This window comes from Chiloscyllium plagiosum, unplaced genomic scaffold (genome assembly GCF_037043375.1).
Source record: "Chiloscyllium plagiosum isolate Xiang-an unplaced genomic scaffold, Cpla_swu_hap1 HiC_scaffold_6, whole genome shotgun sequence".
NCBI classification, from domain to species: Eukaryota; Metazoa; Chordata; class Chondrichthyes; order Orectolobiformes; family Hemiscylliidae; genus Chiloscyllium; species Chiloscyllium plagiosum.
This window is the reverse complement of record NW_028270144.1, coordinates 90733904-90753789: the sequence shown is the minus strand read 5'-3', so window position 1 is coordinate 90753789 and position 19886 is coordinate 90733904. Positions and strand designations below refer to the sequence as shown.

The window sequence follows — 19886 nt, the reverse complement described above, 5'->3', positions numbered from 1 at the left end:
AATAATTTATATAAATGACAAAAAGCAGTGGGTCCAGCACTGATCCTTGTGACACACTGCTGGTCACAGGCTTCCAGTCCGAAAAGCACCCTCCACCACTACCACCCACCTCTTCTACCTTCAATCCAATTGGCTAGCTCTTCTTGCATTTCATATGATTTAACCTTACTAATCAGTCTACCATATAGAACGTTATCAAATACTTTGAAGTCCATTTAGATGTCTACCACTGTTTCTTTTTGAGGTGACAAAGAAGATTGATGTAGGCAGAGTGTTTCTCATGATTAAATGAACTCAGTGCCCATGCTTCCAAACATATAATTCAACCAGTTATGTGGCCTGGTGTACACTTTCTTCTATGATGCATGAAGTTTTATGAATGCTTGTGCCAACATTTGGCCATTAAGTCATATTACCCATGTTTTTTTAAATTTGGCTTAACATCTGTGGTGGGTAGGTTACTTGAAGATTGAGATAAGATATACATACATTTGGAAAGACAGGGTTTGATTAAGAGTAGTTAGCATGGCTTTGTGAGTGGGAGATCATTCCTCACAAGTTTGTTAAGAGTTCTTTGAAGTGACTAGGAAGGTTGACAAGGGCAGGGCAGTAGACATAGTCTGTATGGATTTTGGTAAGGCTTTTGATAAAATCCCACACGGCAGACTGCTCTGGAAGGTTAGATCGCATGGATCCAGGGTAAGCTGGCAAATTTGGCTTGATAGCAGGAAGCAGAGGGAAAGAGTGGAAGGATGCTTGTCAGACTGTGACTAGGGGTTGGTGATGGACTCATTACAGTTTGTCATCTATAATCCATGATTTTGATGAGAATGTACAAGGCATGAGTAGTAAGTTTGCTGATGACACTAAAATAGCTAGTATCGTGAACAGTGAAGGCTATCAGATTGCAGCAGAACCTTGATCAGCTGGGGAAGTGGGCTGAGAAATGGCAAATGGAGTTTAATATAGATAGTGTGAGGTCTTGCATTTTGTAAAGTTAGATCAAGGTAGGAGTTTCATGGTGAATGGTACGGCATAAGAGTGTAATGGAAGAGAGGGATCTTGGAGTTCAGGTGAATGGTTCTCAACGTGGAGTCAACAGGGCAGTGAAGATGACTTTTGGCACCCTAACCTTCCTCACTCAGGGCACTGGACTATAGAAGTAAGGAAATTCCCATTACTGAGGATTAAATGTTTTATTTGAACACAAACATACAAATTAGAAGGTGGACAGTTCAGCCGTTTGATCTCTAACATTCTGTAAAGGTCACAGCTGATTGTGGTAGTTCTCTCCAACAGGGGTTATCTACACAATGCAATCTAAAAGTATGGATGGACTGTGCTTTTTCTTAATTTATAAAATCCCTACAGTGCAGGCAGAGGCTATTCGGCCCATCTAGTCTATATTAACCCTCCAAGGAGACCTACCCTTACTCACACATTTGTGGAGGAGGAGACAATTTATCAGGGCACTGCACATTGGACTGTGGGAGGAAACCTATTCAGACAGTTATCGAAGGCTGTAATCAAGCCTAGGTTCCTGGCACTGAAAGCCAGCTGTGTTAACCATGGAGCCACCGTAGCAAATGCAATTAAGTCACTTCACTAGTTTTTTTTGCAGGAGAAGTTTTGCCAATGTTATTATATCTCCCTTAAATATAGCTTGCTGAGCATGTAGAACCTTGTTAAAGTAGATATTATTGACCTAAGTTTTGGCTGTTTTTGCATTGTTCAAAATTTAACTGATGGGCGAGTTACTCAAAACACAACAGGGAAAGGAAAGTCTTAAATTTTTGAAATTCAGGTTGATCTGTAACTTCATGTTTGACAGTTGTGGTATTACTTAATTTAGTCAGAATATAAAGTTTGACTTAATTATTTGAATTAAGTTATATGAAACAGCTTTAAACATCCTTCTAATTTATTCATCTCATTGAAGGAGATATTGCTGGATCAAATTGTTCAATCCATGCCTGACAAAGCTACCTACGTATTCAGGCCAAAGGTCATTAAAGAAGGTAAAGCAGCGATGTGCATTCTACGGCATCTCTCTGACAAAGAAATGAGAGAGCACAAAAAGGTAAGTGGAACCACAATGTGTAAACATTGTTTCCAAAACAGAATGAAAACTTTAATCACAAATAACTGAAATGTACTATTAGATTTAACAACAAATTGAAAACATTTCCTAAATTCTTCATTTATTTAACAAGTTACAGACATAGCATTCTTTGATCATGAGTCTGACATGTAAACTTGGAGTAATCACAACTGCCCATGTCTTAAATGGGCGTAGTTGACAGACAAAGGATCAGTCAGACTTAAATGTGAATTAAGGTAGAGGTAAATTACAGCAGCATGGTCAAAAGCTTGTTTTACTATACAACAATGGCAGTAATAAACTTTTGTGTAACAGTATTTTAAGTAAGAAAATAAATCTGAGGAGTCACTCCACTTCCTACAGGTACACAATTCTTAATTCAAAATCAGAAGTTTTTTTCTCCATAAAAAGGTTATTTGGCATGCAAACAGTTAACCCAATTCCACACCCATTCGACCCATGTCACTCAGATGTGACTTGGCAGCATGGCCCAGTACTGGCAGGCGTCAACTCTGTCTCAGGACTTGTGGTCCTCACAGGTGCGTGTGCTGTTTGCTAAGTTTTTATTTTAAAAATCACATTCTGAAATATTTCAAATTCCCAAAACCAGCTGGCCCCAGTGGATTTCGGATAAAGGATTGTGTACCTTTACTATATTAATAATTATACAGTGAGACATTCACCTTAAGTTTAAACGGGGTGGAAGTGTGCAACATTAGAAAATCTATATATTTTGGAGAGTCTGGATTGAAGCATTAGTTCAGAGTCCACATTTTAGCCTTATTAATACCTTAAATAGCATTAATTGGCTCCCACTGGTTGAGTTAGCTTATCTTTTTCTTCTAATACAGACATTTTAGCCTTCTCAAGCATTTCAGTTAAAGTACATGAGACAGCAGCTGACTGGTTCTTGGAAGGGATATATCCAGCAAGACGAGATGCAAGACCACGCTTAGGACGAGGTCGTTTTCCCTGTAGGAATGATGATGCAACATGTATAACAGAATCAAGATTTATTTTTTCTCAGTGTTACTTACTATAGAGCCCTGTGGGCCAAATAGAAAAAGTCAATTTATGTTTAATTGAAATCCCCAGAACAGTAAGAATGTAATAGAACTTTACAGCTCCAAGGTCATTTCACCAGTTATCCACTTAAATCTTGGCCAATTCATTCCTTTTGCCAAACTTTTAGATTTAACACCCAAAGTAAATTGAACAAGTTTAACTGGGCTAATTAACTTGCACATTAGGATATTAATGGAAGCTAAAGTATTTAAACAACCATATCTAGTTAGATTAGTAAAGAAAGATTGGTTAACTTTGCAAATGGAACCCTTGTGATGAAGGCCATAATTTTAAATGTTAAAAGCAAATGGTGCAAATGTTCAAAAACTAACAGTAGTGACAAAATTCTGGCATATTGTGGGGACAAAAACAAGGTTTGCAATACTGTACTGGTTAATTATTTTAAAATCAAAAACATCAACTTCAACTTTCTTCACAGATGTGATATGACAATATTTCCAGCAATTTGTTTTTATATTTAAATGTTGACCTGCCTTCCATTGCCACACAGCTTTAATTTTGATAAGTTATCCATGAAAAATAGTATTACCAAGTATCTGTGTCAAGATTAGAGAATTAGAAAACTACTGTAAACACTAAGTGTAAGGCTAAAAAAAAACCCAATCATTAGCACGTACGTGCACCAAGAACAGAGGTCCCCTGAATTGTTTAAAAGGTTGAGAACTGAAATCTTCAAATGATTTGAACTTTGCACTGTTATGAAAGAGCCGTCAATAAGAGTTGTAAATTCCTCCTCCTAACTTCTGCAGGAATGATAAAATTTCATGTTATAAGGTAGAGATTATCACTAAGCGTAATTCTATTGAATTATTTACACTGATTTATAATATAATCTCAAAACTCAATATTTGATAAGATACCTTTAATTTCTGTCTTTTAGGATCATGGACAACAGAGTGACGTTCCAAACTTTGCTGCAACACAAATAGAAGGTAATATTTTAAACATCTGTTGGTCTCTAAAGCACATTTAGTTCACTTATCCATTTAAAACAAAAATCAATATTGATAATGTATTCAGCTAGAGATTTACCAAAAATAAATTTTATGTCGCCAAACACTAATTTTGCAGATGTAGGAAACTGGGTCTTAAATTCAATTCATTTTCTATAATGAAAAGTAATATTAGATTGTGGAAACAGGCCCTTCGGCTCAACAAGTCCACACCGAGCCTCCTAAGAGTAATCCACCCAGACCCATCTCCCCACATTTACCTGACTAACGTACCTAACACTATGGGCAATTTAGCACGGCCAATTCACTTGATCTGCACATCTTTTGGACTGTGGGGGGGAAACCGGAGCACCCGGAGGAAATCCACACAGACACTGGGAGAGTGTGCAAACTCCACACACAATCATCAGAGGCTGGAATTGAACCCTGGTCTCTGGCAGTTGTGCTCACCACTGAGTCACCATGTCGCCCCGTTCATTAAAAAAAATCTAGACAGAAATTAAGTTACTTTGTTCTCAATAAAAGGCTTCTTGCTAAAACTCATCTGTATAATTTAGAACAAAATAAAGCTTACTTTCATAGAAAAGTCTTTCCCACAGCCAGGGTATCCACAAACAAAATTTCGTTGTCGCTCATGAAATGATAGAATATGGCCATGTAAATTAAATGACGTTGTGTAAGTTCTCTCACAGTCTTTCCTGGGACATCTGAAGACTTCCCTCACTTGAGCGTGAGTCTTAAGGTGCGCTTGTAAAAAGGCCTTGCGTTTGAATTTCTTATTGCATTGGTTACAAACAAAGTCTAAATAAAAATTCAAAATATTATTTTCCCAATCATAGCTCCAATTTTTAAAACACATTGAATTGCCATTATTGAACAAAATGAAATATGTTAACAGCAAACAAAGTTGATAAGAAGTCCACAACCGTTTTCAGCGAGTTTTGAGATTTGTAACTCGGGTTAAAGTTCTTGATGTAAGTTTGCTTGCTTCACCAGAGGCTCACTGATGATGTTACTCAGTATGGTGGCTAAACATCTGAAAATGAACCTTCCAGCTTAGCGAGCAAACTTCGATCCAGTTTTCAGCAGATTTAGTGAGGACCAGTGATAGTTCAATTAGAGTTCCGAAACTGCAAAAATTATTTTCCCTCTATCTTAAAGAATTTGATAATCTTATAACATTGAAGTATTGCAGATGTTGGAGATCTGAAATCAAAACAAATGCTAGCGAAGCTCAGGTTTGGCAGCATCTGTGAAAGAGAAACAAAGTTAACGGATCCAACAGCACTCTTTCAGAATTGAAAGCTGGTGTTTGTGCTGTTAATGGCAACAGATGGAGAGTGTGTGTCGAGAACAGAAGACAAAGGTGTTAATGTAGTACAGGAATTATATAGATGCTAGTGTGAGGTGTCAATAGTAGAAATTAAGTCAGTCTTGCTCAGAGCAAATCTATGCATTCAAGACATTGTGGGGACTAAGCGATCAAAATAGAAGACAGCATTCAGACTATGAAGTTGAACTCAGTATTGAGTCGTAAGGGTTGTAATGTGGAAAGTGAGGTGCTGTGTTGCCAAATGGAGTTCCACTTTGTTCAAACACTGCAACAAACCTAGGACAGATGTTTAGCATGTATTAAAATAGAAAAATCACTGGAAGGTCATGGTCAATCTTACAGATATAGCAGAGGTGTTCTACAAATGGTCACCCCATTCTGTGTTTGATCTCTGAGTAAAATAAACCACATTGAGAGCAGCATATATAGTGAACTAAATTGAAGGATGTACAAGTAAGCTGTTGGTTCACCTGGAAGATATGTTTGGGGCCTTGGACAGTGAGGAGGGATGAAGTAAAAAAGGGCAAATGTTACACCTGTGATTACACCCCCATGTGCAGACAAGAGTGTCAGAGGGAACAGTCCCTGTAGAATGCTGACAATGTAGGGTAAGATGTATTTAGTCATAGCATCCTGCTGGAGGTAACAGTAATTGTAGAGGATGATCCTTTGAATGCAGAGTCTGGTGGGTGGAAAGTGAGGATAAAGAGAACCGTAGTTATTCTGGGACAGAAGGGGAGGGCAGAAATGATAGGAAGTAAGTTGGAGAAAAGGAATCCTCAGTTGATAAAAGTACATACAGCAAGCTTTCAAAAGTGAAGATAATCTTAGTTTTAAAATTGGATTTCAAGATTTCACATTTTTGGTTAATTGCTGGCATATATAAGCTCTGTGGAAAAACTAATGAAGGAACATGCAGAGAAGTTTTAGTAAAACTTAAACGTGGAATTAAAAGTGGCAGTCATAGTACATGTTAAATTAACCATTTGAGTTTGTTTCAGAGACATCAACACTGTTCAGTTACTTCACAGCTAATTCTCGTTTGTAGTTACCTCGGTGATGCTTCCGTGTGTGACTAAGTAACTCTGTCCAGGTTTTTCCAATAAATGAGCAGAATTCCACTTTGCATAAATAACCTGCAGAATAACGACATGTCACTTATAGGATGTTAAACATTACTGTTTATTTTGTATACAGGACTGCCACTCGGGAACACAAAAGAAGAGAAAAAAATACAAGTCAAGTCTGAAGGTCAAGGAGATTACATATCTGATGTGAAAAGCTGATTTTCCCTGTGCCCCCAAATCTAAGCTAACATTTCCATTAGAGATTTCAATTTACTCTTAATGTTAGCTAATCATGGAGAGAGTATATCCTTCTGTATAAATATACAGTGTACTCAAGCCAGACAGCAGTGCAATTATATGTACAAAGGAAACAATTCTTGATGAAGTACTTCATCTTGTTTTTATCTAACAGCAGTTTGACATTATCAGTCATTTAACAGCAGATCTGTTAAGAAACCAACAAAAAGGTCTGCTGTCATTTGGGTAATTGGTGATAAGTTTGGTGATGGGTTGGTGAAGAGTAAGAAAAAGGCTATTTTTTTTGGGAGGTGGGTGGCAAGATGGTGGTGAGGAAATTGGTTTGCAAGGAGAGTCTATCTGCTGAGGTGTGAGGACAGCCAGGAAATTGAGTTTATGCAAGTACTCGAATGCTATTGTTTTAGCAGTGTCAGGTCATTTACTTCTAAATTATATACTTACCATCGGAGGTCTAGCTTGTATAATGGCAGCTGTCTCTTAAGTGTTGATCATTATGAGTTAGGTAGCTAAAGTATTGGTTTTCTTATTTAAAGGAGCATTCATAACAATGCCTGTTTGTTGTTTTGATAATAAGAATTTCCAGTGCATTATCAAATCTGCTCCCCAGTCCAGTGATATTTTAATAAAAACAGTAAGTGTTAACACTAACAGTGTAAAATCACTGACTACAGAACTGTACCTTTCACAAAGCTCTTCACGAGAAACTACGCCAGTCAACTGACCAAGTGATGCTGACGTGGAATCCAGTGCTACAAGATTAAAGACCTCACGTGAGGAGGTAAAATAAAAATAAAGTAATACATGTAAATAGGTTCTAAATAGTCTTACTTTCTTAGATTTAATATTGTGGTTTAGTTGTAAGACTATTAAAAGTTTCTTTTCTTTGAGGAATTTTAAGCTGATTAAAAATGCAATGAATTTACTTTATGTAACTTGCTATGATTGGCCCAGGGATTATTACTATTTTCCTTTACAGGCAGTTTTCTATACTGCACATTTGTTGAACGCAATTTGTGAATTGCGGACTTTTTAATATGAAGTGAACTCCCGTTCGCTGTTATGATTCCCATCTCTGGCACTATGTGTCACAGTGAGCGGAGGACTGGATTTCGCGTCAGCATCACTTGGTCAGTTAGCTGGCGTACTTTCTCGTGAAGAGCTTTGTGAAAGGTACAGTGCTGTAGTCAGTGATTTTATACTGTTAGTGTTAACATTTACTGTTTGTATTAAAATATGAAGGAAAACTTTACTTAGCCTAACACACAATAGCAGTTAACTACTATTTTGTGGTGGTTCATCCCTAACAGTTTTCCATAGGCCTCATTATTTCTATTGTGTGATTTTCTATAGCAAAGTTACACCAGAAAGTAACTACTGAGTTATGGGAAAATTACCTGTATCATATTGGACATTGTATTTTATAGCCACATATTCAGATAGGACAGTTACTAGTCAAATTGAAATTTCTCTTATATCAATGTCACTAACATTTCCAGAATTGTGGAAACCTATACACAAACAAACCTTAAGCGAACAAACAACTATCTTGCAACCTTATCAAGATTTGACTGCAGGAAACCGCTTATGTGTTGGTGACTAAATTTTAAAAAAGACATCAAAACTGTACAAATAAATATTGAAGATATGATGGAGTTAAGTTCATCTGATGAGGGCCTTGCATTCTACAAGACTAACAATGATACAATTCATGACTCTGAGGGAGTCGAAGGCAGGAAACGTAGAGTTGATGTCACACAATTGAAAGAAGTCAGAAGTCACATGACACCAGGTTAGGGTCCAATAGGTTCATATGAAATTAAACTTTTCAGAAAGCTGCTCCTTACATAAAGTGAAGTGGCAGCTGTCTCAAGTGTTCAGCATTGTGAAGAGTTAGACAGCTAACTTCACCCAACATATGTGCAGGGCTCCAAAAGCTTGTGATTTCAAATAAACCTATTTGACCATAACCTGATGTCATGTGACTTCTGTCCACCTTCAGCACTTCCACATCACAGCTACATAATTGAATGACTAGCAATTTGACCACTTGAGCCTGCTCGATTTCTTTGTGATCCTTCCCAAATTGTTTTGTAGCAATGGAGAGAATATAACAGGGAAAAAACCTTGATTGGTGTTAAACAACATTGTTGCACAATTTCTGTACAGGTTGTTCTGCTATGAGTATTTCACTAATACCAATTCACGAACACAATGGACTAATTGGAGATACTTTCTAAAGCATGAACTTTTAAAACGTGTGTTGGCTGTAATGCAATTACACTGCCAACATTAAGCATTGTTTCTAAAGTGCTATTTTTCTATAGTGAAAGGTTGCATAAGAATGTAACCATTATGTTAGAGAAGAACTACCTGAAATCACATCATACAGCTTTACCATAAGGCTGTGGCAGAAAAGATTCCTGACTCATTACAATCTCAATCTTAAATTTTCCATACATTACCTAAAAAGTTGAAACTGTCCTGCAGATTGATCAGCCCCAATATTTGGAACATTTTACATCAGCAAATCTGGCAAAATGTTTGGATTAGTTCATCCAACATCTATTTAAAGAAACATAAGACACACCTGCATGAATCTTTTCATGACGTTTCAGTTTGCTTGGTAGACAGAAACGTTTGTCACAGCCCTCATAATTGCACCTAGCAAGAAAATTGAAATGTAAAAGACGGAAATGTTTCCTCATGACTTGAAAGTCATTAAGGCAGCATTGGATACCTACTTAAATGGTGGTACATTTGTATGTTCATACTGATGCACTTTGAGTTGCTGATGCTTCTTAAATGATCTACCGCATCCTTCAAAATCACACTGCAAGCAAAGTGCAAATTTGTCAATGACATCAAATTTGATACAAAAATATTGTCAGTTATATTAAATTTTGTAAAGGTTACAGCCCGCCAGCACTTTTATTCAAACAGTAACTTCTAATAAATGAGTAGTTGCTGAAAGTGTAATGTTTCACTAACTTTTGCCAGTCTTGATGCAGGAATCACATTTTTGTGAATTAGAATGCCATTCTAGAATTGTGAACGCACTCTAGCAAGTTTATGCAGTGCTGCTTCATTGGAGATGTGATGGCTTTTTTTTGTAGAAAATGATGAAGAAGTGTCCTAGACAAGATTTATCCCTAATAACATCTTCAAAAACAGATCATCTAGACACTTAGTTCATTCTTATTTTTAAATGACATTGTGATGTTAATACATTACATTTTGAAATGAGCTATTAAATATGAATCACTTGGAACATTTTGCCATCATACAACTTTTTTAAAGTAGTGTTTCTGTAAAAATACTCTTCAAAATAAAAGTGTGCTATTTAAGCAAGTGTTTGAAAAACCAGTTCATTGTCAAATTTACTCATCCATCCGATCCTTCAACACAATTTTATGTCAAGCACTTCAGGATATATTGTACTAATCAATTAAAATATTAGTTTCATTCAGCAGACCAGTAAATTTGAGTTATATTGTACATATGCTAGTGGAGGCAGGAATGCAGAGGTTTGAGTATTAAACAATAATCATAATAATTTTATAGGTGATTAATAGATTTTATAGTTATGAGTTGAAACCATTTGCAGTGTTATATAACACCATATGATTAAATATTCAAGATCAATTCAATGCATGCAGCCAGCTGTGTTATCCTTTTATTTACCATCATACAGAACCAATTTTCACTTTGGAAATTGCTTGTAAGCGAACTGAACCAGTAACTCAGGTTGCAAGATCTGTACTTTAAGCCAAAATAATGAGTGTTGGAAATAAAACTCAAAATAATCCTTTAAAATAAGTTAAAATTACTTTAACAAACAAAATTTGACAACTGGATACCTAAACAGTCATTAGGACATGTCACCAAATAAAAATGCCTACAAGCACATGAAAGAGGAGATGGAGGGGTTCAGAGGCATAGAGAGAGGGAATCCGAAAATCCAGAACCCAGGCAGTATTAGAGGGATAATACTCTAATATATTAAAGGGCCAATATTAGAAGGATTAAAATCAGAAATCCAAAAGATGGCAACATTGGAGAGCGAGGGATCTGAGGGAAGTTGGGTTTGGGGAGAGGCCACCGAGTTTCAAAAGCTAAATGCTGCAAAAAAAAAAGCAGCAAATGTCGATTGCAAGCATGGTTGAACATGGCGTGGTGCCAAGTTATGGTACGTCCACATTTATGGAGAATGGGATGGTATATTGACCAGGAGGACATTCAAATAGGGAGCTTGAGAAATGTAAGAACAGACAAGGATTTCAGCTGCAGGCAAGGGCAAAGAAATAATGTTAGGAAGTGAAATTAGGCAGTCTTGCTGGTGCAGCCGTGCAGTTGAAAGGTCATCTCAATCAAAAAGATGCCAAACAGCTTCAAACAGAGAGAGGAAGGAAAATGTGTTAATGTCAAGGGAACAGTGTGCAGGGGAGGGATTTAACATTATTGAAATCACCTTCCACCAATATCTGTGGTCACTATTGACCAGTAGATTAACTAGACCAATTAGCTAATTACCTTAGCTACAAGAGGTCAGAAGATAATAATTTTGCAGCAGTTGAGTAATCTCTTGACTCCTTAAACAATTTGCAATATTCATAAGAGAAGTCAGGAGTGTGATGGGCAAACTCTTCAACTGCCCAATCGTGAAGCACCAACTCTTGAGAACTTGATACATTTAAGACAATGCACATCATTCGCACCCTTGTACCATTTACAAAGATGCACAGCACACCTATTTGACAGAACTCCTAAACCTTCAATCCTTACCACTTTTAACTACAAGACCAGAAGCTAGATGTTAAAACTGCTAGCTGCAAGTTGCCCAGTCACACCATCCTGATTTGGAAATACACTATTCCTTCAGTCACTGGGTTAAAATTCTGGAACATCATGAGTAGCTCTGGGGTAGACCCTTCACCATAAAAAGCAGCAGTTGAAGGGGGCTCATTACAAACTACATGTAAAAATGAAGGTTTAACTATGAATATTGGCCTTGCCAATGGCATCCACATCCCATCAATTTGTGACAAAAGAAAAACATTCATTACCAAGTAAAGTTTTTCTATATTGTCATGCTTTCTTGAAATGTGCTTTTTCAAATTGTCCTTTGTAGTGAAAGTCTTATTGCATCTTTCATCTGTACATCTGCAACACATTAAGAATAAAGAATATTGGCATTGCTTCAAAGTGTAAACAAAACTACAAGAAATCTAAACGTTACTTCATATTGTGGTGCTTTCATGACTGATAAAGGAATAACTTTCCAGCTGTTTCTGAAGCAATTCTGTTCAGCACAGGGTAATGCCTAATAAGCCCTGAAGTGAACCTTAAAAACAGTCATCGTCTTTATTAGCCACATCTTGTTCATTTATCTCCAACTAGAGCTTGTTCCCTTAGAAAATATGATCGACCTCTCTCTTTAACAGGACCTTGTGAGGTTAATACCTTGCAACAACCAGAAGAGAGAAGTTTATTGGACCTTGTCAGATTAGTCATTGATATACAAATAAAAAAGGAGCTAGCCATTTGTTAAGTTTTTGGCATGTGGCTTAGGTTATTTAGGTTTTAAACAGTAAATGAATTGGTGATAAAAGTTATGGGTGCTCCTGGATGCTGAATTGGACGACAGCAAACTTTAGTTTCTGATTAATACAAATTAGTTATCCATGTTGCTTTTTATATATTTTAACAATATATATATTAATGACATGGAAGAAAATGACCTGTATCGAAATTTGCAAATGACAAAAAAAAAAGGTGGAAAGACAAGTTGCAAGAAGGATGTAGTTTAGAGCCTTATTGATAGGGTAGGTAACCAGTCAGCAAAAATTTAGCAAATCGAGTATAGTGTGGGAAAATGTGAAGATATTCATTTTGGAAGGGAGGACAAAAGAGCAGTATTATTTAAATAGGGAAAAACTACAGAAAGCTGCAACACCAAGGAACTTCAGGGTACTTGTGCACAAGGCACAAAAAGCTAGCACACAGGTGCAGCAGGTAATTAGGAAGGCTAAGGGAACATTAGCCCTTGTTTCAAGCGGTTAAGTGTAAGAGTAGACAGTTTACTGCGACCGTACAACATGCTGTGAGAACGTATGTGGAGTATGACAGCAATTTTAGTTCCCTTATTTATGGAAGGACACTTCATTGGAAGCAATTCAGAAAAGGTTCTCTGGGATGACATTTGTAATGAATAGACTTTAAGTATAGAACTTGGTTCATACTGACAACCTGGGTCTGAAAGACAGGAAGTGGGAATTCTGCGTACTTTATAAAAAGTTAGCTTTTTTAAAAAAAACCTCCAGAAATAATGGGACTTTATTTCCAGCACACTACCCCACTAAGGCATAATATGCCCATAACTGAAGTGATCTGATAATTTCCTTTGAAAACTTGTATTTTAATTTGGTTGAACCTTGACTCTAGTTACCCTAAATGAATATGAAAACAAACAGCTGCTGCTGAAGTTAAGAATTTCTCATGGTGAACACTCACCTGAATGTTTTTTCGCTTTCATGAGTCAGAAGGTGTCGTGTAAGATGACCTTTCCTGGAGAAACTTTTACCACATCCCTCATATTCACAAGAAAATGGTTTCTAGAAAAAAAAACATATTTGGTAAAGATTCTTCTTTACAGTCATTATCTGCCAGTAATTTTCTCAATCTACCCGATTTTTAGATCTAGTCAGATCACATCTGGCATTAATGGAGTCTGCTATCCTCAGTCAAATCTGACAACTCCCTTGTTCCTGGCCTCTTCCAAGTGCAAGAAATTCATAGCTTGTCATTAACCTATTCAGCAGCCGAGGCTCCCTTAACTGTTCTGGGTCATCAAGTTAAACTTCCATGCTTCAAATGCCAACATCTGACCCTACATCTTCCTCAGATTTCTCTTCCACCTTCCATTATACCATCTCATGCATTCACCTTGGCAACAAGACCCATATTCTGCTCTTCCACTTCAACCAAACAGCTGGCCACCCAGCTTTCCTTTCTGAACCCTAAACTAGGCATAAGAAACAGTACCCTCTGAGTCCATCATCCAACTTTGAACCCTTTGTCTGTGCAAACTTGTGTCCCACCTCCATTCAAACCACACTAAACTGCACAAATCATATATGTATTTGACCATGGTGCATGACCCCTCCTCATCCCCTTACCAACCTAACTACAACCTTTGACATGGTTGAGCACACCACCCCCCTCCAACATCTCTCTCCTGTATTAATTCAAATGGGGCTGCAGTTTTACTGGTTTTATTCACACATTCAAACATCACTAGGAGATATTTGATAAAGCCTATCCTTACTGTTACTTCATTGTTCCTTGGAAAAAACAAACAATCTAAAATTATTTAAAAAGTCACACTCTAGAATGGTTTAGACAGTAACAGCTCTTCCTCACTATTTCCCCTTATTACCCAATTGCATAAGAGTGAAAAACATCCTCCAGTTAAACTCTTGGAAGACCAAACTATTGATCTCAGTGTCTAACAAACTACACATTCAGTAACTACCAGGGGACCCTTCTAGGCCAAGAAAGGTTGTTTGCAATCTTGATTTCCTATCTGAACTGGAGACCCCTCCCCCATTTCCTCAATCACAAAAAACTGGCTACTTCTACTTGTCAGTGAATCAGACCGCAATTTGGAGGAACACCACCTTACCTTCCACCTGGGCAGCCTACAGCCCAGAGGACTCAACGTGGAGTTCTCCAATTCCAAATAACCTCCCTTCCCATCCCCTCCCCCCTTTCTTTCAACCACCAACCAGATCCATCGAACAGCGAGGCCTTACCCACTACCTGACCCCTCTGCCCCTCTCCCCACACAAAACCCTCCCCCACTCCCCCTTTACCTGCAGCTCCCCTCACCCCAACTCCTTAAGAAGGTTTATAAACAAAATGTTGACTTCTCCACCTCCTGATGCTGCCTGGCTCGCTGTGTTCTTCCTACGTCCTGCTTGTCTACTTTGGATTCCTGCATCTGCAGTTTTTTTTTGTCCCTACTTCCACTTTCTTCAACTGATGGAAACATATACCTTTGTTCTCTCTAACCTCAACTATTTCAATCTAATGGTTTGATGTCATCTTCCACATTTAAAATTAAACACATCCAAGGCTTTACTGCATGCATTCCAAACTGCCTGAAGTTCCATTCATTCATCATCCTAATGTGTTGTGCTGCATTGATGGATCAGGAGCTAATGCTCATTTAAAAATTCGATCCTTGTGTTTCAATCCCGCCTTGATGTTTTGCCTATAAATTATCTCCTCTAGTACTCGAATGGAGAACTTTTCATTTTTGTCTGGTTGTGTTCTTGAGGATACTTTCTTTCCTGAAATGCCCTTTACACAAGTAAAAGTCATTGCAATATTGCAAAAAACTGGAAGAAATGACAAATTTTTTAATGTACCGCTTTGTCACAACTATTAAAATGACTGCAACCTCTGGAATCTACACAGTTAATCAGGAAAATTCTGAAGCTTCTGTTAGTGATTTTCCGTACAGGACAGCATTGTGATTGCCTACTCTGGACTTAAGCTATTTGGCAACCACTGAATTAACAAGAAGTTTTACTCCTAGTCTCACTAAAAACCTTGCAAAAATTACTTTGTTGTTATGGAAACAGAACCTTTGGTACAACTTGTTCAGGCTAACAGTTTCCCAAAATAAACTAGTCCCACTTATGTTTGATCCATATCCCTCCAAACCTTTCCTGTTCATATACCTATCCAAATGTCTTTTGAATTTTGTAACTGTACCTGCATCTAACACTTTCTCTGGCAGCTCAATCCATATACACACCACTCTGCAAATATTACCCCTCAGGTCCCTTTTAAATCTTTCCCATCTCATCTTAAAAATATGTACCATAGTTTTGAACTTCCCAATCCTACAGAAAAGATCTTTGCTATTCACCTTATCGATGCCCCACTGATTGTATAAATCTCTACGGTCACCCCTCAATCTCCTACAATCCAATGAAAAGCGAATCCTTATAACTCAAACCCTTCAGTCCCAGCATCATGGTAAATCCTTTCTGAACCCTCTCCAATTTAATATTATCCTTCCTATAGTATAGCAACTTGAACAATACTCCAGATGCAGCCTCATCAACTTTCCTACAACCACACAACATGACCTTCTTAGTCCTACACTCAATGGTCTGAACAATTGAAGACAAGCATGCTAAACAATTTAACCATCTTATCTAGCTGTGATAACATTTAAAGAGCTATGTTCCTGAACTCCTACATCTTGGTTCAACAATACCCACGGTCCTACCGTTAAATGCGGTAGCAAGTTACGAGAAGATTTGTAGCTCAGGCTTCAGGTTCTGGAGGTAGGTTTGCTCGCTGAGCTGGAAGGAAGGTTCATTTTCAGACATTTTGTCACCATACTACGTAACATCTTCAGTGAGCCTCCAGACAAAGCTTTCGATGTTTGGATTTCCTTGGGTTGGTGACATCATTTTCTATGGTGATGTCATTTCCTGTACTTTTTCCTCACAGGGTGGTAAATGGGATCCAAGTCAATATGTTTGTTGATAGAGTTCCGGTTGGAATGCCATGCTTCTAGGAATTCTCGTGCATGTCTGTTTGGCTTGTCCTAGGATGGATGTGTTGTCCCAGTCAAAGTGGTGTCCTTCCTTATCTGTATGTAAGGGTTCTAGTGAGAGAGGGTCATGTCGTTTTGGGGCTAGGTGATGTTCATGTATCCTGGTGGTTAGTTTTCTGCCTGTTTGTCCAATGTAGTGTTTGTTACAGTTCTTGCACAGTATTTTGTAAATGACATTAGTTTTGACATTTTGCTTTGCAAAAACTAATTTGCAAACACCACTTCGACTGGAACAACACATCCATTCCTAGGACAAGCTAAAGAGACATGCACGAGAATTCCTAGAAGCAGGACATTCCAACTGGAACTCTATCAACAAACACATTGACTTGGATCCCATTTACCACCCCCTGAGAAAAAGAACATGAAATGATACCATAGGAAATGACATCACCAACCCAAAGAAATCCAAATATATAAATAGAAAACAGGAAACACTAGCAGTGCTGCGTCCGAGGCTCACTGAAGATGTTACCTTCTTTGGTGACGATATGACTGAAAATGAAACTTCCACCTCAGCGAGCAAACCTACATCCATTAACTGTGGTATTTAATGGTAGGAGCTTGGGTAAGCCCTGCTCTTGTTTGTTTTACCAAAATACAATACCTCATTTATTCAAATTAACTCCACCTGCCACTTCTCAGCCCATTGGCCCAACTGATCAAGATCCCTTAGTGAAGAAGGTTATTTAAGAACACAACCAACTATACCACCAATTTTAGCATCCACAAACTGACTAACATTGCCTCCTAAATTCTAATCCAAAGTGTTTGTATAAATGACCAAAGCAGCCCCAGCATTGATCACTGCAGGTCTCAGGTCTCCAGGTAGAAAAATCGCACCATCACTATCTTTAAGCCAATTCCATATCCAATTGGCAAGCTCTCCCATGTGATCTAACTTTATTAATTAGTCTATCATGAGTAATCTTATCAAAGGTTTTGTTAAAATAAGATAATTTTTAAACAGTATTCTGTTGCTGAAGTTCACAATCATTCAAAAACAAAACACTACAGATGTTGTAAGAATATTAAAGCGCCTCAAATTAAACATTAGTATACACACTTCCGATCAGTTCCTTCTGGCTCACATTTTTAAATGATTCAGTGTTAGGGCAGTGGGACTCAGGCTTGATTTGATGTGACTCCGTGTAGGACATGCCCGGGAGCAGTTCCTGGCAGTGCCCCCTCAGGCCGGAGCTCCGGCCTCTCTTACCTGTCCCGTGTGCCTGCACAGGTGAGCGAGTAGCCGCCAGTTCTTAGAGAAGGTCGCTCCACAACCGAAAGAGCAAATGAAGAGATTCCGGGAGAGTCTGTCCGGCTCCGACACTCGCTCCTCGAGTGCTCTCTCCCCCGGCTGATCCTCTCGCCTCGGGCCCGCTCTCTCCCCCGGCTGATCCTCTCGCCTTGGGCCCGCTCTCTCCCCCGGCTGCTGCCCGCTCCCCGGGCCCGCGCTCTCCCCCGGCTGCTGCCCGCTCCCCGGGCCCGCGCTCTCCCCCGGCTGCTGCCCGCTCCCCGGGCCCGCGCTCTCCCCCGGCTGATCCTGTCGCCCCGGGCCCGCGCTCTCCCCCGGCTGATCCTGTCGCCCCGGGCCCGCGCTCTCCCCCGGCTGATCCTGTCGCCCCGGGCCCGCGCTCTCCCCCGGCTGATCCTGTCGCCCCGGGCCCGCGCTCTCCCCCGGCTGATCCTGTCGCCCCGGGCCCGCGCTCTCCCCCGGCTGCTGCCCTCTCCCCGGGCACGGTCCCTGCTCCGGCCGCTGCCCAAGTTCCATCTCCCTGCCGTCACAATGCACAGGGTCTGGAGATCTTCTACCTTGCCTGGAGTAACTGGGTGTTTTGTTTTACCTTTATACATATGAAATACAAGATACAACAGTACATCTAACAGTGTACTTCGGGTATAAATTAAATTTATTTAGAAAATTAAAAATATCCTAAATTTGTCTCATTATGGAACTGTGTGTCTGTAAAAATCTCTTTATTTTTCCTTAAATCTCCCCCGCATTCACTTGGACCAGCCCGATGACATCACATAGCGGCGATCTCGTACCCAGGAACCGGCTCACATGGCTCTGTCCCCCATGTGCAGCGCTGAGAGCCTGTGGAGGGGGTAGCCTTTACTGTATACTGTAGTTGGGGAGGGGGTGAAGTGCGAGTGGAGAAAAAAATGTTCATAGTTCAGATTAAGTCATCAGCATAGGAGAAGGAGGAACTGATTAACAGTGTGGAGACCTGTGCAAATTAATGCTTAATTTGAGACGATTTAATATCCCTACAGTTTCTGTAGTGTTTGTTTATGTTTTTATCAGTATGAAGTCATGAGCAACAGAATGCTGTTCAAAAAGTATAACAAATTTTAGTAAAGCCTTTGATAAAGTTACACAAGGTAGACTAATTAATAAAGTTAGATGACAAGGGATTCAGGGAGAGCTTGCAACTGGATATGGAAGTGATTTAAAGGTAGGTGTCGAGTGGTGGAGGATTGTTTTTCCACCTGGAGGCCAGTGACCAGCAGGGATCAATGCTGGGTCCACTTTTGTTTGTCATTTATATAAACAATGCACGGGGTGAGAATTTAGGAGACATGGTCAGTAAGTTTGTGGATGGCGCTAAAATTGGTGGCATAGTTGACTGTGAAGAACATTTTCTAAAATTACAAAGGGATCTTGTTCAATTTGCAAGCTAATGTTTCAAGTCTAGGTGACTCCTCAACAGAACTGAAATGAAGTGTGTCTAATTGCCAGACTTAAAAGAGCACCTAGTCTGTGGTTTCTCCAATGTAGAGTAGGCCACATTGGGTGCAGCGAAGACAATACACAAGATTGGAGGAGGTACAGGTGAAATGCTGCATCACCTGGAAAGACTGTTCGGGCACTTGGATGGTGAGCAGGTAGGAGGTTAAGAGGTAGGTCTTGCATCTTCTGCAGTTAAACGGGAAGATGAGTGGGCTGGACATCCCTGGTCTGTGCGCAAGCATGATTATGACCTTCCCATAGCCAGTCATTTTAGTGCAGCATCCTGCTCACATGTCCACTTGTCTGTCCTCCGATGCTGCAATGCTCCAGTGAATCACAGCACAAACTGGAGGAACAACATTTCCTCTTCAGACTAAGCACTTTACAGCTTTCTGGACTTAATATTGAGTTCAACACCTTCACATTGTGAACCAACGCCGATTTCTACCCTTTCTTTTTAGCTTGTTACATTCTTTGTCACCATATTCTCTTCCCCCCCCCCCCCCTCACCCACCTTAGTGGCACTGTCAGCTCTTTCAAATCGGGCAGTTAGACTGACTATTGTTCTAGGAGAAAGTGAGAACTGCAGATGCTGGAGATCAGAGACAAGAGTGTGGTGCTGGAAAAGCACATCAGGTCAGGCAACATCCGAGGAGCAGGAGAGTCAACATTTCGGGCAAGAGCCCCTCATCAGGAACACCATTGTTCTTCCATTCTCAC

The 19886-nt window shown here is 39.3% G+C and overlaps 1 protein-coding gene across 1 annotated transcript; it reads right to left on the bottom strand.

The window, feature by feature from the left end:
• Positions 1–2180: 2180 nt before the first annotated feature.
• gtf3ab (general transcription factor IIIA, b) lies at positions 2181–18203 on the bottom strand. Its single transcript, XM_043685783.2, has 9 exons — positions 17649–18203; positions 13309–13409; positions 11862–11958; positions 9540–9628; positions 9386–9459; positions 6526–6609; positions 4715–4941; positions 4048–4101; positions 2181–3073 (listed from the first exon to the last, which is right to left on the bottom strand). Exons 1-9 carry the CDS (start codon positions 18201–18203, stop codon positions 2903–2905), a joined length of 1452 nt encoding a protein of 483 aa, XP_043541718.2. The 3' UTR covers positions 2181–2902.
• Between the last annotated feature and the right edge of the window lie 1683 nt (positions 18204–19886).